Source organism: Plectrocnemia conspersa, unplaced genomic scaffold (assembly GCF_051122295.1).
Source record: "Plectrocnemia conspersa isolate PC_06_02 unplaced genomic scaffold, ASM5112229v1 ptg000014l, whole genome shotgun sequence".
NCBI classification, from domain to species: Eukaryota; Metazoa; Arthropoda; class Insecta; order Trichoptera; family Polycentropodidae; genus Plectrocnemia; species Plectrocnemia conspersa.
The window spans coordinates 28,540,193-28,563,268 of record NW_028277178.1 but is presented as its reverse complement, the minus strand read 5'-3'; the positions used below and the strand labels follow the sequence as shown (position 1 = coordinate 28,563,268).

The window sequence follows — 23,076 nt, the reverse complement described above, 5'->3', positions numbered from 1 at the left end:
GAGTCTTCGAGTGGCTACTTGTGACTGCCCTCTCCTCATCGGAGTCCAGGCTTAAGTATCCAGGGCTGCAAAGCTCGCTGACCAATCACAATCATGCAGCGATCATCCAGTACTCGTTTCATAGAACAGCGAAATATGTATACGCCTTTGGAAAGCGACAAGGTCGTGTACTGTAATAGGAGTCTTGTGGATCCGATGATCTATTATATCCGTAACCGTTCCGCATCAAAGAAATATTATTTCAATGACGGATAATATTTACAGTAAGAACACTTGGGTGTTATTTATGTGATTTTTTCTGGTCGTAACGAGGGCTATTGTGTGGTCCCGATCCTTTACGCTATTATCTTGTTTCCTTGTCGATGGATAATCTTTTTGCTCACGGTAAATTAACGTGAGTTTTAAGAATAAGACCCACAAATATTAACATTTACTGATTATCATTAAAAAATCCAATTTGACTTGTGATAAAGCATTTTAACCGTTCAAGTAAATATGTATTTTTTCGTTAAAATCCCTTAAAGGCTTTAAGTGCGCGCCATAAATCAGAAAATATTAAATATCCGCTGCCTTATATAACACGTTCATTATATGTGCACAAAACAATCGTTTCTGAGCTGTCTTGGCGGCCAACGGAAATTTATTTCATAAAAACCCGCTATTCTTCTGTAATCGGTCGTCCTATCGAAAATAAAACGCAAGCAACCAGGGATAACTTCCACCTCAGACACTTTATCTGTATACAAAAACCTCTCAAAGATTTTCTCTCACATCGGATAATCTTCAGGTTGGACTACAACCAAGAAAAGGCTGACTCAACTTCAGACCAGCGAAGATTTCAGAAGCCGCCGCTTCTCTCTTCGCATTCACTGGTCCAGCTCGACGTCCGCAATTCAGAATGAATCCACTTTGGAGACGCCTGCAGCTTACGGACTACTGACTAACTAACGGTAATTATAATATAATTATAATATATAAAGATATACATAGCCCTTTATGCTATGCTAAAAAATCTCATCCCACTCACTTTGCGTATTTAAGTATTAAAAAGTTGGGGCATAAATAATACCAGCAAACTCGTTTTAGATTATTTTTGATAAATAATAAAATTATTTTTTTACATATTTTATTTACAAAAAATAAAAAATCTAATCAAAAAAACTTGTACGTTACGCCCTCAACGCATTATTAACTATATTTTAATTAGAGAGACATTACCAATACATTTTAAATTGTAATTAAATTTTACTAAGCGGTCAGTACATAACGTACAAGTGAAATAATACATTAGTACTTACTTACATTTTTTTAAATTACATACATACATATACTAAACCTACAATATTAATAAAAAAAATACTGCATTAACATTCATATAGGACTTTTAATACAGTTTCGAACAAATAAATATGAACTAGATATCTGAACAGATTAGGCTTAGCTGGTTAGATTAAGCCATAAATATCTCACGGTTTATTCGCTTTTCATTCGAAACTATAGTTCCCATTTATTTCTTGCTAAAAATGTTCTCCAGTAACTCCTTCGTTATGACTCTGTGTCTTCTCGTCGGACTCTCTGTAGTCTTTCTGTACAGACGATCGTTCAGGAAATACAGTTTTGGTGACAGATCGCATCTGACATTGAACCACCAATCGCAGACGAACACCGGTTGAGAAAACTGAGTTCCATTTGGACACAAGAAGGTCGTCTGTCTTCCGTCGATGTCGCAGTAGTGCCAACCTGAGAGCAAAAGGGAATTTCGTCATTAACAATCGTCTTTTATGCAAATCAGCAGCGACAATGTGTCGCATCAAAACAAAGTATAGCCCGGGGCCATTCTGTCACGGATTGACTTGCATCCATAACCAACCCACCTTGACATCTCGTTTCTGTGTCGGCGAAGAAGCCAGGGTAAGGTTGTTCATCGCAGTAGAAATTTGTGTACGGCACTGCGGCGAGAACGGGATAGTCTGTACCAGGTCTTCCTAGAAAAAATAATATAAATTATAAGAAATGTAGCAAATTAAGTATTAGGGTTGTATGCTATACTTTATCTTAGAAACTATTTTTGTATCTACAACCAAACTCTCACTAACGTAGACAATCGCTTCTTGTGTTGTTCCGTCTTTCCCAGCCACCATTTACCATTACCAAGTGCCAAGATCAAGTAACAGTTTTGCGATGCAAATTAATATTATTTTAAATAAAATATTTTAAAGCAAATATTCTAGTTCCACCCTTAATCATTTGTATTGATTGACTTTCTATTTAAGTCAGATTGCTACCATACTTCTCAAATCAGAAGCCTAAATTCACTTCATAGCATATCCAAGTTAAAACTTCAAGTCCAGAAAACTAGACTCACACTCAAACTTCAAGAGTTTAACTCGATATTCGATACGACTTAGAGACTGTAAAGACGCAACACGTCAGCGATAACAACATAGTATAACGCATATATCCACATACATTTATATTTAAGAATACTTCAATATATATAAAAAATAATATCTGTTTATATCACAGATGTCAATATGATTTTACTTTAAAAATATTATACAATTATTTTAGTAATTTAAATTCTTACATTTTTTAAATTATACATATTTTTTAATTTAAAAAATTATACTAACCTTTTGTTATTTTATACACATTTGTTTATTAGTTATTTATTTATTATTATTATAGTACATTATAAAAAAAATCAGTATTCTTAACATTTTTTGCTTTGATTTATTTAACTACTTTTTTTATATAAGTAGGTTTTATTAATTTACTTAAACACTTTTCTATCATTAAATTAAATTTAAATATAATTAAATAAAATTTAAAAATATTAAATACATATATTATTTTTTATTTATTACTTCTTCACTTGTATTTGTAAATATATGGGGTACTTAAAAACAGTGAAAAATTGACCACCGTACATGTACGGCGATACTCCTCAAAGGGTTAAGCAGTTAGTATTAGAATTAAAAATGAAATATATTTGACAAGCAAACAATCGTCTAAGTTCAGAATTTTTGTTTGTGCAATAATTCGGTCACCATATATCAATATTGCGCAATTTTTACTGCCTTATTTCAAATGACTGTATTTTAAAAATAATTTCAAGGAAGATTGAAAATCTGAATCTTAAAATTCATGCGACTGTTTGGCTCGTTTCGGCTGAAGGTTATTCCAAAACGGAAGCGAAGTGGTAGTTAGTGATTCAGTACGGCAATTAATTAACTTTAGCTACATGGAACTGGTCCGGTGCGTATCATATTATTTTATGATTTTTTTCTTTCTTGCTATGTATTATTTTTTATCTTTACTTTTTGTATATTTTAATGTGCTGTTTTTTAACCATCGTGACGCATTAAGATAACAGCTGGTTTTAATTTAAGCTAAATAAATAAATAAATGTCTTGAGAAAATGGAAGAAATATAACATCATCTAACCATTGTCAATAATTCAGAGCTGAGTCAGATTTTTTTGTTATTATTTAATACATATCTTATTAGATTTGAAATTGGTACAATTAACAACGTCGTCACTTTATGTAATACGCAATCCGCTAAATCTGTACCTGCTTCACATAGTAATCATTCATATTTTTCACTGACCGTTTAATTCTAATGTTTTAAAATTCTATAGCTGCCAAAAACTCGGATTCAGAAAAGACAATTAAATATATATCATAACGCAGCGATCGTAGGTTAACGTAAAAATATGCAACAGAAAATAAAAATAAATTAAGACCAACGAACATAACCATTGTACTTTTTAACCTTATCTGCGGTGATGTACAATCAGTGTACATGTAAAAATATAGCTTTAAAATTAGATAAACATTAATATTCAATCGAATTAATTTATTATGATTTATAAGGACGAAATTGCGTAGTCCGTAACGTCCCAGATTAGTAACTCTGAGGTCGCGGGTTCGAACCCCGACAGCGGCACTCGAATTTTTATTTTAATTTAAAAAAAACGGCCTCAACTGCAGTGACAGCAATTGTATAACACATAATAATTTATAATTTATAATATAGATATCACCGATTCCCAGACTTTCAGTCCAATGGTTAATACTCACTTGTAGGTATTCATTATGATTGATTAACATACTCAGTTGGTACAGATTTGCTAATGGCTTACGCTCAGGTTACAATGGAAGATTTAATAATTAATAATAAACACAAACATTCGACTAGTAACACATACATTTGACTGATTTTGTTAATAAAATATTTATTTTTGTTTCTTTATAAACTTACTAATAATATGTAAATGTGTCGCGAAAGAATACATAAAGTATGAACATTTTATTTGATAGTCATAGTAATATTTACATAAAATGATGATATGTACACTCGGTGTACATCACAGTATATGAAAGGTTAAGAACACTAAATTAGTTGCAAAAATTTTTTTTTAATAACATTAAATATACATAATTATAAATATATGTACATCCATAAAATATATATGACTAATAATAATTTAAAATATTTTTACAGAATGAGATGATGTGTTATTTTATTTACATTGAATATAAATCTGTGTTGATTATAAAAAAATATTAAAATAAATTGGTATATAATTTTAATTAAATTAATTTAGCTGTCGTTCAACAGATGTCTGAAATTATTGTATGTGTTATAACCTCGCGTATGATTTACATACATATAATTAATTAGCCGGCGAAAGGATTGCGAAGCCTTCGATGTATCGCTGTCATTTTTTGTAATAACAATTATTTTTTATTAAACGATGGGTAAATATATAATAAGGAGTTACAAAATCAATAAAACGAGCAGCACAAATTTTATTTTTTTCACGAACTTGAGTTATATATTGGTGTCGATAATTTATTCGGCGATGATCTGTTAGTTAATATATTACGCAAATGTAGCTTTTAATTAAAAATAATAATTTAATACGAAGAAAAAAAAGAGATATTTTACACACGATTCATTTCGACCAGAAATGGAAGACCTTGGCGAAAGAAATTGTTTTTTAAGCCTTGGATTTTTAGTTTTATTACGACTGTTCTAAATCTCGAGGGTCCATCCGGGGTCTAAGGTCAAAACTTATCTAAATCGTTTCCGTGACTTTGAAGTAGGCGTACTAATATTCAGATCATGTTTAACTTATATGATATAAGAGCTTCTTTGGTACAAAAGTCTGTTCTAAATATAAATATAATGCATGGATAATGGTTAATATATTTTTATTTTGCAACGTAATGAAGCGTGATTATGATAATGATGATGAAATATCATATATAAGAATATTGCGAAATTTTTTGTATGAAAAACTCAATTGCATTGTTTACCTTTTCAATGGAGCTTGTGGTGGGCGTTTGACCTTATTGTGTGGTGTGGTTTAACTTATTACTCTTACTACTTTAACTGGATATGTATTATATTATATAAGTACAGAGCTGTGTCGAGGATTTTTGACGCCCTAGGCAAACCAGGTATTCCCCTATTGAGACTTTATAGCGTTCATAAGCTATCTAGATATGTTATGGACATATAAAGAAAGTAAAAGCTCTACAACCATTTGCACAAAGATATATGTATTATATAAGAAGACAAAAGGGCTGAAATTACTAGATAGATATGTACTAAAGAGCTCATACTAGATTTTTTATTGATATTTGAACAGTTCCTAATATGATACATCCGGAAAATTTGGCTACCTAAGATAAATATGAATAATGATCAACAACCTAGAACTAGGTTATCAACCCTAACATAACGACTTTGTTTATACACTTATCGGAACAATGATCGTTTGAAAACCAGTTATAAGGAAAGATTCACCTTCTCGTTTACCTTCACAGTTACAGGGCATTAATCACTTACAAATACTTTCCATACCTGGTATAGATTTTCCCAGTTCAAGATACTCTTTTACAGATGGACTCAAAAATCCGGGAGGTGGCGGTCCTGGTATGATATCTGAGTTGACTGCGGGTAAAGATCCTCCTCGTTCGTCCAAGTCTTGCTGTGGTTCCTCCGAGTAAGTCCTGGCTGAAGGCGCTCGAGGCCTTTTATATCTGGCACCTTCTTCAGCTCCATCTGTAATTTGAAATATATTTTTTCAGAAAAATAAATATTGAAAGTCCTTTCTAAATATTAGTAAAAGACCTTGCGAAGACTTTTTCACAGTGGATCGAAGCACATTTTAAAAATCAACCATTAAAATGGCAATTGCACCTATCTATTGACACGCAGTTCGTGTCCAGTCACAATGTCGTGACTAAAGCCGTGAGATTAGCCAGATGAATAGTCCCTATCTCTCCTAATTTCGGATTTAATTGCGATGGTGCTATTTGGGACGCTTGTATTTTTTTCAAAGCATTTGCATATAGTCACGTTGTTTCGTGTCCAAAGGTGCAATCTACCCAAGGCTGGCCGAATGGTGACTGATGATAGCTATGTGCAAAGTAAAAGTTACGAAATATACAATCGAGAGTGCTTATGTTAAGGGTACCGGAAAGAAATCTAACTTTTATATGATGTTTTACAGTTGTTACATTATATCTTTAGATATCAAATAATCAAGACTATCACCACATATAACAAATCCGATTTATAGTATTTCTAATGTAAAGTTTGAGTTTTTTGTAGCGAAATCTTTGGTATAGTAATAGTCTGCAAGTAAAGATACAATTTATTTTTTATGAGTTGTCAATACTATCATTATTCCAAACGCAGCAACTTTTTGCTTACTGTGGTTATTTAAAACGGTCAAGTTAATTTATGCACAATCTATTCTGAGATTCTATGCGAAAATAAAAACTGTTGCTAAAATGTATCGCCAATTTATGTATTATTAAAAAATTAAGGCCGTCTGTAGTCACTGATAAACTCATTCAAATAATTTAAGAAAACAGTCGTTTAAATAGGCATTAAAATATGATAAAAATAAATATGAATGAAAATGTGTCATTGAAATATGATCAAAATAAATATGAATAAAAATAAAAACGAATTATTTTCTACACTGGTCATTCGAATGGGAGAGAGGCTAATTTAGAACCAATTTTGTTATTGGTTAGCTCCTAAAATGCTATTATTCCATTTCAACAGGAAAAATTGAAATGGATAAATGACACCTAAACTAATGATAAAGATTTTTTTTAGTTACGCTATACGTTTTTTGCTCGTATGTCGAGTCAAATTAAAAAAAAATTGCTTGTATCTCGCGTAAGTCGTAGCTCCACAGTATTTAAATTCACATTTTATTTTTCTTCTTCTTCAAATTCTTTTTCTTTCTCCAACGAAGTAGTTATTTTTTCATTGATCATTGATTTTTTTCAGTGATCATTTTTAAATAAGATTACGATTATATCTGTTTACGTTTATTAACGAACTTAGCTAAGATGTTTACAAAAAACATTCTTAAATAAAGTTGATATGATTAAAACTACGCCAGTTATCGTGTCATAAACTTTCGTTATATCCAACAGCAATGAAAAAAATAATTAAAAATCAAAGTTATTTTTAAATTTTATTTAAAATTAATTTCTATGTTAAAACGTTTACTTTTAAAAATTTTCATCTAAGATTTTTTTCAACGTAGTAATTTTTTTTAATAGCCGCCATTTTGAATCAAAAATGCGAATCATGCTGGCTAACAAACTTAGCTGATATATTCACAGGACTTATTTTTAGAATGAGTTTTATATCAATAAAATTTAAACTATGGCATTTATCATATACTAAAAAATCGCTAAGTCCCACATTATTAGCCAAAAATAAATATTTTTATTCTTATATTTATTGTAATTTTTATTACAAAATGTTTTTTACCTTTTTCCCCTTAAATTTTATAACGAAGATTATTTTTTTATATACGTTACAACGGGATAAACGCAACAAATAATTAGTAAAACACCTGACATAAATAATAGCATTTATATAAATAATTATAAACTTTTATTTTAATTCACAATCAATAAATGTCACCACCTGGCACGATTTATTTTATTTATTTTTCCTTGAGATTAAGAAAATGTAGATAAACCTAATCTGTTATGAACGATCGGAATTATTAATATATAATAAACACTAATTCCGATATGCCAGACACGATAGAAATTGAAAAACTCAAAGTGCATATGGGATTTAGTATTAATTTTTTAAGGAGTATCGCCGTACATGTACGGCGGGTGATCTTCTAGTGTTTTGTGGTACCGCAGATAGTAATATATTCACATATTTTTTTTAATTTGATTTAATGTAAATGATTTTAATGAAAAATAATATATAATAATGATATACTAACAAAGAACGAATAATATATAATAATAATATAATAACAAAATAATATAATAACAAGAACGAAATAAATTAACATAACAAAAAACGTTTTATATTAATTTTATAAAAAATATTGAGAACTTCTGAATTAATATTTTTTTTTCACAAAAATTAAATAACGTAAAAAAATGTAAAATAAATCAACGAAATATATTAATAGCATGTTAAAACATATTAATAAAATAAATCAAAGCAATAAAAATTACTTATTGTGTTTACCCCGTTGTAACGCACTGGGCTGTCGGCTGTTATATTGCAACGGAAGATTAAAAAAAAAATAAGCTTCGGTACAAAATTGTAGGGGAAGAATTATAAAGGTTTTAATTTTAATTTAATTTCAATAAATCTAAAAGTGAAAAATATTTATTTTTTGTTAATTGTCACGACCTAGATCGATTTATTTTATTTATTCCTTCTTTAGATTAAAACAATTAACCTAAAACCTAATCTATGATGATCGATCAGAATTATAATTAAATAATATTAATTAATTCCGATATCCCAGACACGATAGGTCCACATGAGACTTGAACCCAGATCCTTCAGGTATTAATCACCGATTTATACCACTGGTCTATCGTGCATATGAAATTCTTATAGACTCCATTTCGAAACAAGATGGCGGATCAGGCTTGTTAAAAAAAATATTCAATATTTTACAATGTCTATTTTTAAGAAAAGATACACGCAATTACCGTGTTCATAAAAACCGTTATATCCCATATAAATATAAATATATACTACAATATATAGAGATATATTTTTGAGAAATCTACTTAAAATTAATATATGCAATATCTATATTTATTCTATATACAATCTTCCACAATTTTACTGATTTAAATAAAAAATTTCCACCTCATTCCAATAAAAATGTATATTATATTTCACGTTAATCCATTTCAAAATTCGCTCAGTTGCACTATACGTCCCGGTAAAAAATAAAGCTCTCTTCTATTCCCACCATAATACCATCTAACAAACTCTTCAAACTAACAAAAATTAAATCGCCTTTTCGTTGCGTAAGATTTTTTACTTTTTTTAAAAAACCACTATTTAATTTTTAAATATAAAATAAGAATTGCAGTAAATCATTTACGGACAGCAGTTAATAATATCTTATTAAAAACATTATTTTTAACAATTAAAAAAAAATGTATATATATACATATATTTAGTTAAACTTATTAAAAAATATCAAATCAAAGTAAGCTTTAGTGTCGCATATTTTTTGCCAAATCTCGGTTAAATATTTTTAAGATATGCAAATAGTATATATCATACAATATATTATCTTCATCAAAATGATTGAAAGTTAATCAACACATAATATTTGACAGACTACCATTGAAAATTAATAGTGTGTCTTTTAAGAGGGATAAAATGCGCATGCGCAATAAAAATTGTTTTTGTTTATTACTCATAAATAATTGTATTGCCTTGATATTATATAATACACCATTCATATCGAGTTTTTCAATTATACTAAAATTAGATAGTCCAATCAATAGTTATATTAGTATTGTATTATATAAATAGCAATAAATTGACTCATCAGATTACATCTAATAACAATAACTACCCAAAGCTAATCGAATTTCTTCAAATTGGATTTCTTTCCGGTACTTCTTGTATCAGCCATAAATTAACCGCTGGGCCTGTAATAAAATATTAATCACGTTTTCGTGACTGCGATTAAGTTTTTTTAACAATAATTGTAACCTTGCGCCGTTTGACACGTGAAAAACGAGTTCAAAATTTCGTCGTGAGGTCATTAACAATATCGTTCTGTTAAAAAAAAAACGTGTCCAAAACTAGAACAGCGGAACGCAAATATCGACAGCAATTAAACCAATCTATTATTTCACATTTTGTTAGACACGCGCCGCACAGTTGAGACATCTGCGATAATTCACTTTCGGATCAGTATATGTTACGCAAATTGCAATATATTGACACGTTCGTATTTACCTGACGTAGTCTAATATTAAATGGACCAATTCATAGTGTGTGAAATCATAAGCTAATATCAATCTGGCGTTCAAGTTTTGTAATAGTATATTAGTAAGATGCAATGCCTAAATACTATATCTGAACGATATCTTTCAGATTGAATACATTAGATTCGTAAACAATTGTATCGTATAATTCGATACAACTGTGTAAAATATCGATGGGAAAATAACATAACCGATAATCAAAATTGTATGTAAAAATTAAATTATAAAACTAACTAAAAAATTCGAAAATATAATTTTAATAATTGCATAATATAATTAAGTAGTATAAATAAGTTTTCATTATATTGTTTACATATGTAACCAATAAAAATATAAAATTGCAATTCTTATTATTTATAAATTGCTCAAATATTATTGTCTAAATTATAATACTGTGTCTAAATCACTTAGTCTAAATTATAATACTGTGTTATCAGGATTGCAATTTAACTAAAATTATTCTTGGAGTAAAAAATATTCATTAATTTATATTTTCATATAAATAAATGTTTATACATATACTATACACTAAATATTATTTATAAAATAAGTCAAAAATTAAAAAATATAATTTATTGCTTTGGATAGACAATATATTGCCAAATCATAATTTTGCTTTTTATTTTATAATATATTTTTATATTTAAATGATTTTATATTTTTATATTTAAATTACTTACATTTTTAACGATGCTTTAATTGCATTTTGCAGCATTAAAGTGTTAACTATGAGCATCTGGCGAACCCGCACATTACAAGCGCAGGTGTATCAATAATGTAAAAGTTGCTCAGAAAGCAACTTGATTGTTCTTGATACAAATCAACTATGAAATTTTCAGGATTACGCTTAGTAACCCTGAAATTCATAGATTAAGGTCAATCATTTAGGATTCCAAAATCCCTGGATTGGATTCCCTAATGATTTGTTAAATTCATTTAAAAGCAATAACACAATTTATAATAATCCGCATATCTACGTGTTTAAATATTTTTAATCCGGTGTTAAGATTAAAAAGGATAATAAAAAAGTACGCTACTTTGACAAGCATTTCTACACACAGGAAACGGTTCAGACAGTTTATTTATAGCAATAAAATTTGATACGGACTTGATTATGAAAGTTCAAGAAATAAAATAATTGATCACGAACTAAGTGTTACATATATTATTTTTTTAAGTTATTAATATTTTCATTCAACTATTGATGATATCAATATATATTGTAATATATAATATGTACTATATGGTAAATCTGCTTTTAAGATTAAAAACGTTAGTTAATATCATTAGGCCTAATTAACAAAATAACGTTTTTGATCCAGCATTTCTACACACAGGAAACGGGTCAGATAATTTAAATATAACAATCAAATTATAAATAAATAAGTGTCACGTTTTAAAACATTTTTTTAGTTATTCGTACAAAAAAATAATTGTGAATTTTCTTAAGTTAATTAGTCGGTCCATATATTTTTTATGATTACTTATTTCCCCCTTTACGGAGCTTGAAGTATGACCTCATTGGCTACATACCATGGGGCGTTAGTTACACTCTAAGGCACCTGGTCTGGAATCTATTATATTTATGTTAGAGGTGCTGATGGCCCCTCACATTTGTATTCCGTATGTCGATATAGGCTTCAGCTTAGGTTTGCAGATTTGCGCTTTGCATTTTAAAGACAGCCGTGACTTGCCAATATTTTTTTCTAAGCATAGTTTCTACCAAGACAATTTTCTGTCTAAGTGCATCTCGAGGTACTTCACGTTTTCTGCCTGTGTTCAGTTATTATTAAGAGATACTGGCAGGTAATTCCCTTTTCTCATGGAGAACATTACATGCATAGATTTTGTTTCAATTGATTTTATCTCGAATTTCTTCAGCCACGCCTTAAGGTTTTTTGTAGCATTCTTGGGTTGTCATGTGGTGGCAATATCGCAGTATCATCAGCAAATGTAGCAACCATGGTATGATCCGTTTTAGTGAGATCTGCAGTATAAGTGTATAATAAATATAATACTGGTTCAAGCATGCTTTCCTGTAGGACACCCATGGCCACCGAGAGCGAACCCTGGCCCTGGGAAAACAATGTTTCCAGACCTCATGCCAAAAATGATATTTTATATATTTTAACATCGTATTGAATAAATAATAATAGGTACGAGTTAACCCTTCTTATGCTACAAATAAATATAAAAGTTAGCCTTTAAAACAAGTTTTGTATTAAGTATCGGACCCCCATACAAGCTTTTATGAGACTTGCAATTTAGTTAACGCTGCGATTAATTGCTGACGGTGAATTGCGGGCGATAAATTTTCCGGACAAATTAAATCCAAACCAAATTTTGCAGCGCGTAAAGAACAATTATTCTTACTCAGAAGTCAAAAATCCACGTCAAAAGCAACAAAATCGTGCCGTCACCGTCGCAGCTTTTATAATATGAGCACTTCCAAAAAGTGAAAATTAAATAAAGTGAACCTGAACCGTTTTTTGAGCAATAAAAGAGCCTAAAAAAATTTCCGGACCTTCGAAAATTCACGTCAAAAGCAATAAAATTATGCCGCTGACGTCACAATGTGAGCGCTCGGATATCTATCGCGCACACTACTTTTTACAATAATATTACAAATTAAATGAGGCACATCTGAACCGAATTCTGCCCAATAGAAGAGCGCAAAAATAATTATCCCTTCTCAGAAATCAAAAATTCACGTCAAAAGCAATAAAATCGTGTCATCGCCATCACAGTGTCGACAAATCATAATTTACCCCCCCCCCCACCCCACCCCACCCCCACACACCTCTTTTTATAACGATTAGCCCAGAGGGAATTTTTTAGGTTGCTCGTAACTATTTTTTTTTATCTAAAAAGTCGATCCCGACAACAAAGAAATTAGCCACCCATTTTGGTATAAATATTATTTCTGCAACTTTTTATTGGTCCGGGTAGTATGCTACTATAAGTATACCATTAAATATATATTTAATGAGTCTCATAACTTTCTCTGGAATTTCTTCCTAGTAATTTTCCTGTAATGAGGTCATACTCTGGTGATATTTTAAGCTCAGATTCCTTTAATATCTTTAATTTAAATATACTTAATTTATGGGTTTATAAGGGTGCTTATTCGAGTATTTCCTTGCCGGCTTTTGTCGGCTTGTACAGCTGGTGTGATTTCTTGTGGTTTTGTTTCTTGTCCAGCTGCCATCACTATTTATGGATAGTGTATTTGAGGTTACTTTATTTTTTTTATTATTTTTTTGAAAGCAAATAGTCGAATCCGTTGCAATTATTTTTTATGTTTTTTGTTCTATAGATTCATCAGCTTTCATAGAGTTGTTTTGATTCGTTTAATACAGTGGTTCTTAATCACTGTTCCGCGAGTATGTTGCAAATGCTTCGCGAAATGATAAAAGCCAATATTTAATGCCAGCTCATCAACACTCTCGCCGAGAACAGGGTGTAACACGCTTAATTATCCTTGCAGCGTTCTCGTTCTCGCTCTTGCTCGTTCTCGATATTTTGTGCCAAAAACGCGCTCTTTCTAATTGCATTTAAGAATTCCCTTTCGGCTCACATTACATTCGCAGAATGCTGTAGAATGTTCCGGTTGCATTGCAAACGAATCCTGGTGTCCTGTCAGACTCTCTGATTTAGTACACTTTCATGTGTTTTTATTTGGATTGTGCGCTGTGCCCACAATCAAGACTTGAGAGCAGTATTAAAGCCTATACTAGAGCAAGTTTTAAATATGATAAACTATGATACATAAAAACAAGACCTTTAAAAACATATCTGTGGAAGCAAAGTACAAATGTTTGCTTTAGCAAACTCAAGTGAGGTGGTTATGCCTATTCTTAAAACTTGAAATAGAATCATTAATATTTTTCCAAAATGAAGGTATGGATGATTTAGCTGATATTTTTCATTACATAAATAGCGTTAATACTAGCCTTTAAATAAAACAAGAAAATAATTTGCCATCCACTGACAAACTGACTTAATACCAAAAATCTTAATTGTAAGTAATTGCTAATTGTAAAAAATATTATTCGTATGTACATAATTATATAATTTTATTTGTAATGCACAGTTTATTTTAATTGTTCAGTAAACAAATATTTCTGTCCCCTAAATAAAATAATTTGTAATGGAGAAAGGATGTGTGGACCTTTTTTGCTATCTAACACTGTTCCCTAGCTATATTTTCTCACTCATCAGCCATAATATAATTTATGCCAATAAAAAATAACAAATATTTTTATAAACGTGAAATAAATCGAAATGAATAATACATAATATATGATAACTTGTGTTTTTAGTGGCATGTAAAATGTTAACATACCCACACATACATATACACTCAAAAAGATTGTGTAATAAATGTCAAAATGATCCCATCATATAAATTGGACCAGCAGCTCCTTGTAACAATCGCCGAAAACATCTGTGTCTTGGGAGCTCATTTAAAAATTGAATATAAAAAATAGCAACGGCTTAAAAATAATAAACCTGTACTTCCATGTATACGAATATGCAAATATAAATACTAAATGTATGCGTATATGCCTGGCAGGTTTTTGTAAATATTATTTATTAAGTATAGTAATAAATAAGATTTAATATAATACATATGTGTGTATGTAACTACAATTTAAAATCACTGACATATTCAATTTTATTATCTATAAAATTTAATAACCATACACATATTGCAGTAATTCATAGAATCGATAAAATGTCAGGCTACTTATAAACGAAACAACAGAGAATACATTATTAATCACTTTTCGTTAGTTGTACCTAATCAAAATCGCGTTTTGAATTGAACACTGACCTTATTTCTGAGTGTTAACAATCAATTTAAACTTACTGCCCAGATTTCGGAAGATCAAATGTTATGCAATGAAAAGAATTCGTGGGTAAGTCGACATTTTTTATATAATACACGTGTGTATGTTATTATTTTTTTTTTGTATTGCATAATCGGACAAGAATATAAAAAAACTCGTATATCAATGATGAGATAAATTATATACTTAATGTATAAGATGCAGCAAACTATATAATGCCCATGAAAAAGATTGATTTATAATAAATTACTTATAAACCTACACATTGCTTGGTAAATTATTGTTGACAACATAAGTTTTGACATAATAAATCATTATTATATCAAAAAAGTAGACGTATATATACTTATTAATAACCCACATATTTTTTTCAATATAAATCTGTAATGAAACCCGTGAGAACCAATCCTTTCTAAGGCGTCAGATTAACATTGTAAAAAATGAATAAATTGCCCCGGATGCACAATAGAAGTTACAGCTTCTACAACTCGACCTTCGACACACAAACACAACCATAAAATGATATTCGCACACAGAAATAATTAAGATATTTGTATATATAATACTATGTAGGTGTGCCGGTCCAGCGCAGCCTCCGGGTACACAGCCTGGGAAAGATTTGCACTGGTATCGTGATATCTTGTGTTTCTCTCGAGATTTTACCCTTTCGAAAACCTCTTGCTCTCGTCTAGTGTTTAATGGGATTTTTTCTGACCTTGTGTAACTATAACACAGAGCTAAAGTTAAACAAAAGCGAATTTTATACACCACGGTTTTTTTATTTTAACTCTTGTTAACTTAAGGTCAAAATAAATGTATAATACTTATTCATAAGCTTCCAAAAAAATATGCAAAAATATTTAACAATGACGCCCACGTTATTTAAGATGCTCGTATACAAACATAAACATATGAGGCTATTCAAATAATAAGTGTTTTGCTATATTATAACCAAAAAACTAAGACTAAGTTTCGTGTACTCTTTCATATGAATACGAATTTCTCGACAACTGTAGAATTATTTATTTAAAGTTTATTTTTTTATCCTGTTTATAAAAATAGCAATAGCTATTTTTATTGAAATATATATTTTATTTAAAGAACATTTTCAAGAACCTAATGAACAATACAAATTTTAGAATGATTTAGCTTTAGTATTGAAATTAACTACATTTTTCTTGGAAAAAAAATATTTATACATATTCAAGACCTAAATATTATATTTTTGTCATAAATTATCAAAAAAATATTAATTTGCAAATGTATGTATATTATATTGTGGCGGCGTTCTGACAGTTCTCAGTGTTGCCACACCACCGCTCAACTCGTGAAGCGGGTGTTTTTTAAATTAATTTTTATTTATTAAAATATACATTCTTTTCTTTTTTTCAATCAATATATAACAACGGTCTAACACCCCAGGTCCTCGCCAGCTCTATAAAAAAAGGTCGTTTAATTACGTAGCCCCAAGAATTACATTCGCTACAATATATTTAATATAATAAATCATATCATTTCATAAAAATTATAAACTCACAACTCTTAAAATGTTTAATAAAGACTTAGAAAATGAACGAATTAATACAAGAAACACAGATTGACAATCTGGAAATTTTTAAAAAAAATAACTTAAGACTCTGAGATTCTGATTTTCTACTGAAAAAGTCTCAAACTACCACAACTATATCACTAGAAATTTTGCAGCGCTGAAAGCAAAAATTTGAGAATGAAAAAAATAGTAATTCATTGCTTAATATATTTTTTATAAAGCTCAACTAAGTTGCTAATTAAAATTATTTATGAAGTGGCCCCTCAAAAATATACATAATTGATTAATTGGAAAGATTTATTAAAATGACTTTTTTTTAATTTATCATTCAAAATAAGAGATTAAAATAATTAATGAAAAAAATACAGATGACAAATTAGAAGAATTAAAGAAACATCTAATAAACCATCATTTTTTTTAGTAAAAAGCAATAAATGTATTCGACGAAATGAATTTAATATTTAGCAGCCAACCGAAAAACGGACTCAAAATCTAAAACTTGTATTTAAATCTTTGCTCAAAATTAAGCCAACATCAACGGAAAGCTAGTATTCTCAAAGGAAAAAAGGGAAATAAGACTGATCTATAAATGTCAATAAAATTTACTAAAATTCGAAGCGTAAGGTTTATTAAAAGGAGCAATAGTGCCGACAGATATAACAAAATAATGTGCATTTATACAATTGTATCGTACCCCAAAAAACGGTCACCCAAATATCGTCACCGTGCTTACAGGTAGTGAGCGAAAATACTGTTTTGCCAATCTTACACTTTCTGACTTTTTATAACAATATTACGACTTACAATAAGTGAGAATCGAATGAAGCATATCTAAACCGAATTTTGACCAATAGGAGAGCGCAAAAAACAATCATCACTTCTCAGAAGTCAAAAATCCACGTCAAAAGCAATAAAATCGTGCCGTCGCTGTCGCAGTGGGAACGCTCGTTACCGAGCGTTCCCACTGCGACAACGCTGACACGATTTTATTGCTTTTGACGTGAATTTTTGCCTTCCGAGAAGTGATAATTGTTTTTGCGCCCTCCTATTGACCAAAATTCGATTTGAATATACTTTGATCAATACTCTCATATCAGAAGTCCGTAGTAGTATCGGTAAGGAAAGCTATCATATTTTAGAACATAGTGTAATATCAAAGTGCAGACTAACTATGGAGCAATATGCGAGATGCGACTGTACTTCTTCTTCCGCTTATTTTCCCCTAAGAGAGATATGTTGGACTTTACCTAATGAGAGTTCTTAAACTATAATTAGATTTAGAACTTAAAGCATGAACTTCTAAGGGTTAGACTGTTTAATGAATATCCGCTTAGATAAAAAATAATATTTCCATTACAACGCGAGAAAAAATCTATTCCTTAAAATCCAAAATAATTAGTTTTATATGCTTTTCATAAATGCACTTACTATAGAGCGACGATGGCTGATCCTGACAATGACCGATAAATTTAAAAGGAATTTAACTATTTTTTAATGCCAAAATTATATTTTTTTTTCATGGGCTACATTATATTTGTTTTATTTTCCTATTATTTTTTTTATGTTTTTAAAACATTATTTAGACATATAACAATTTATTATCAAGTGATTTTTAAAAACCAATGCAAACATATTTCTATAATGAACAGTAAAGTAAAAAAATGAGACAATAAGTCATGCCGGAAGATCTTTTAAAGACAACGCTGCAAAAATTAATACAACACTGACTGTCGAGCATTATATATTATCTAATGTCATGTGCGTTTATATAATGCAATTTGCCACATAGCATAACACTGGCTTGCGATTGCGCAAGCGTCGTTTAGAGCTTTTTCATCGGAAGAAAGTAAAAGGATCGTTTGCCGATTATGCACGCTAATGAGGTTCAGCCCGTGCAAAAGATTAGGTAGCGATAAATGGTGGCGAAATGCAAATCGCTCCGAGGCAAATTGTCGTTCGTACCGACCCCTAATCAAACGTGATGCAACGGTGAAAATTGAATTGCAATATAGCCGCTGGCGCTCAATGCGCGTGCGCATATATCTCGAGCGCATGCGCCGTGCATGTAACAGTTGAAAGGTTATGTTTGACGGTTGAAAGCTCACAGCGTGCCTGACCTACGCTACGGTTCGAGCACAATGGAAAGGCAGCGGAGGCCAACTGTCGGTATAAAACGACAAAAGAACAAACATGCGCAGTCACGCGATGTGTAGAGAAAATTTATGAGCGTGGCAGATTTGTTCAAATTGTATTCAATGCTATTTGTAATTATCTCTCGTTGTTTCTTCTGCAGTAGATTTTTTGGTACTGTAAAAATTATTTTAAATTTATTTTCAAAAATAATGAATATAAGCTTATATTTCTGGTTTAAAGAATGTTTAGTTGTTAAAGCACTAGATACTATAATAATTATTGCACATTAAATTACACATTCAATATATTTACTATTTATAGAAATTCTCGAGAAATATTTAGAAAAAAACTACGTTAATAATACTTCTATTTATTTTCAACAGTCAGCGAAAAATAAAATAATTGAACACGTGATAATCTCGTGCTTAGTCAATGACCCTGAGGGATGTACCGGTATGTGTAAGTACACAGAGCAATATTGCTTTACTGTTTTCGAAGTAAGGCTGTGAATTTATTTTCTTACCGCCCCTTTTAATATTGTTTTTGGTTTTATGTTTTATTCAGCATTTAAAATCCTTGCCATGTCTTATTTCTAAAATTAATATTTTTTAAACAACCCTGTTTGTATATGTTTTTGTTCTCTGATTCTTAAAAAAAAATAAAAAGAGGTTCTTCTTACATTATTGCTATTTCTAGTATTAAATCTACATATACGTTATACTACCCCTGAATATAAAAAACAAATGTTTCATTGAAAATACAATATATTGTATAAAAAATAGCACTTAAATAAAAATATATAATACTTTTACATCTACGGAATTTTCTCTGAATCCTCCATTAATGTCGGAATAGCGTGGTCCGTAAAACGCTGGACAGATAAACTAACGATCACGGGCTAGAGCCCCCGCAGCTGACTCGATTTTTATATTTACAGAAATGCCCTTTAATAAAAACCACCCCTAGCTGTATATTGGCATTTACGGATTATAAATTTTATGTCACAGATTTGATTATTACTATTATTGATTTACTAATTTGGTACTAATTTACCTTGTTGTAAGGCATTGCAATATTTGCAGCGAAATATTTGTAAGAATACTCTTATACACTATTGTGTCATCAGTATTTAATAAATATTCTCAGTTATCAATGGCCAGAATTAAATAAAAAAAAAGTAACGGACCAAAAGTGGACTCCTGCGGTACTCCAGAACTAGGGAATTACTTCAAAAAGTAGTGTGAATAAAATTAAAAAACCATTTCAAAGTTTAGTAACTTTTTGTTTTCATGTTTTTTATTATTATTTTCTGAAAACAGAAGCTTCGAAAATATAATAAAATAATAATGCAAAAAAATTTTCTTTAAGCCCAGCAATATATATTTTAGTTCGGCTTTTCAAAAACAAGGGTGCATTAAAATCTACTAAAAAGTGTGCATCGTAATGTAGAGAATTCATTTAAAATACAGGAGCAACAAAAAAATACGACTGTCCATTTAGCAAAAACAATAATATAGGCAAATTTTTATAGAAAGAAAAAATACAAAAATGTCTTTTATTGATTAATGAATTTCTCTGATATTACAGCTTTAGAATTATTTTTATCGCGATTTTTAAAGCAGTGCTTGTTTGTCAATAAGCCTCATTTAGTTGAATAAATTCTTTATCTTAAATAATTAAGCTGAATAATTCATTCAACTTGTAAGACAGTTTTTTGTTAAAGAAAAATAAAAAAATACAGCAACTATGACTTACATTGGCGAACAATTGTTTGTCAATAAGTATGTTATATATTTTTAAACTATTTTTAATAACCACTTAATAAAAAAAGTCTTTATTTTTTTAATAACCACTTAATAAAAAAAAGTCACTGAACGAACTCATATTTGTAGTAGTTCTTTACAATATATTATTGTTTATATAATATGTAATATTATACATAAGTTAAACTTATAATATATGTAAGTTAAGTAAATTCTATACTATTGTCAATATTTTCTAACTAATTAATAAGAAAAATAATATATATAAAAATAAGTACTCAATTTTCAAATAATAAAATGACTTTTGCCTTAATTTTTGACAAAAAACTGTAAAATAAGATTTGATATAAATAACTTAATATCATACATATATTTTACAGAAATACATAATATAGAATAATACTTTTTTAAATATATACTAATATTGTATAATAGAGTTTAGTTTATGAATATCGAGAAGATATTTTTAGCAGAAAAATATAAACATAGAAAAATAATAAAACTAATATATTTTAATAATACAATACAAAAATATCTTTTGCAATGTTTCCGCATATTTTACTCATGATTATGGAACTATATTAACTTATTATCTAATGAACCAAACCATGGTAATATAAAATAGAAAAGGTATTTTGTATAAGAACAAGGTTGTTTAAAAAAACGCACTAAAACTGTATAAAAACAAAAATAAAACACCTTAATAAAGGTTAATGGAAACCTTTTCAATGAATATGAAGGTCTGAAAATGAGATTTTTACGTAACGACATTTCGCCTTTCTCAAACATTAAATATTCCGTTTTGAAACGGATATTGACTTAGTGTGTAATATGCAACGGAAATGTCTTACTTATAATGAGCTTAATTTTAATGGCTTTTTCTTTAGCTTAAATTTTTGATTCATTAATTTTTTTTCAAGCTACCACATGTATGTTTAAATGCTGCCCATGAAACATTAGATATTAATGGTACCTAGTATCTAAGATATATATTTTAGTTACTCGTGAAAATATTTTATACATACAATCAAGATCCGGAAAAGAAAATATGCCTTATAACGAAATTGTTTGTATAAAATAACCATTACAGTCGCTTGTAAAGCTCAGCTTCATAATTCTTCATGATAGCAATATACGTAAGTAGTTTTTAATTTACCTGCTAATTTATAGCTTATATCATCTTTTAAACTGAGTACTAATTAATAATATAAATAAGACAAGAAAATTCAGATTTTCCTCATGTTACATCCAATTTGAATGTCACGTCAGATTGTTAAAAAAAAATGAAAAGTGGCACTCGTGGATGTCCTTAGTGATGCCCTCGGACGAGATAACCATAAGAGTATAGTGTCATATCACTATAATTTAATCTTATGTTAATAATAACTAATTAAAAATACATACAAACTCTCGATTCATAATTAAGTTTGTGAATAATCAAAATACCGATTCATAAAAGTAAATCATATACATATGACTTGCTCTTTAATATACAGAAATACAATACATGCAATTTTAATACAAAAGTTTCATTCGTATAATTCAAGTAACAATTGCAATAATTATGCTCAAGAGAAAACGCTTTGAAGAAACCGAAGATTTTCGTAATGCTTTATTCTACCATAAACACCATAATTTATTCATGTATGTATAAATTTCGATATAAACAACATACCTGACACCAAAATACATCCAGACAGCAGCAAAACTACGCGCAATATACTGTTAAACTCCATCTTTAAACCAATGTCAGGCAAAAGAGTCGTAAGTCGATTTATGTAATGTTTAACGGAGATATACGATTCAACTAGTTTGTATCAGATTGATTTTGGATTCATCGTGTGCACACAACCGGCATTCGCCGGTACAAAATATCACTGTTTATAGTGAGTGATTCTGGAGGTCCAGTAGACTGCTCGATCTCCACCTCCAGACAGCCTCAAGCTGTAGTCAACCTTTGGGCTTAGAGCCGACTGGCGCAACGAGTGCGTGAAATGTCATTAATGGCAGAATTGCGCCATTGCATTGGACAAAAGAAAATTATAAGACTAAATAATTCTGGGTTTGAGCAGCAGATTAGGTCACACGTGTGAAATTACTAGGTTTATGTAGTTTGAAATGTAAAAAAAAAGCAATAAAATAGCTAACTCATATATTTGTAAAATAATGTATCACCATCTGCTACTCACTTAAAAAAAAGTTTACGATCCCTTCATTATAACTAACCAAGTTTTTTACTACTTACAAAAACGCATTAAAAGACGACGAAAAAATGTTAGTACTAGTGCGGCTAAAAATGTATTAATTTTCTACAATATTTTCGAAAGATTTTCCTATTGTTGTCAATAAAAATAAAGGCTTAGTGAAAGAATCATTTAGATATTTTTTTCTAAAATATTTTAAAAGTAAAAAATCTTGAATTTATGTGTAGTATAATATTTTAATTAAATCGC

The 23,076-nt window shown here is 29.6% G+C and overlaps 1 protein-coding gene across 1 annotated transcript; it reads right to left on the bottom strand.

Annotated features, from left to right (window-relative positions):
* Positions 1–1,167: 1,167 nt before the first annotated feature.
* On the bottom strand, positions 1,168–22,502 carry LOC148226714 (uncharacterized). The gene is made up of 4 exons (XM_088203945.1): positions 22,299–22,502; positions 5,878–6,078; positions 1,875–1,985; positions 1,168–1,740 (listed from the first exon to the last, which is right to left on the bottom strand). Exons 1-4 carry the CDS (start codon positions 22,357–22,359, stop codon positions 1,508–1,510), a joined length of 606 nt encoding a protein of 201 aa, XP_088060071.1. The 5' UTR covers positions 22,360–22,502; the 3' UTR covers positions 1,168–1,507.
* Between the last annotated feature and the right edge of the window lie 574 nt (positions 22,503–23,076).

Bases quoted from the DNA above. Each gene is read 5' to 3' on its own strand.
- LOC148226714 (XM_088203945.1), bottom strand. From the start codon at position 22,359: ATGGAGTTTAACAGTATATTGCGCGTAGTTTTGCTGCTGTCTGGATGT. The intron at 1,986-5,877 runs GTATGGAAAGTA...TATTTTTTCTAG, and splicing joins ACTGGGAAAATCTATACCAG to GAAGACCTGGTACAGACTAT. The intron at 1,741-1,874 runs GTGGGTTGGTTA...TTTTGCTCTCAG, and splicing joins CACAGAAACGAGATGTCAAG to GTTGGCACTACTGCGACATC.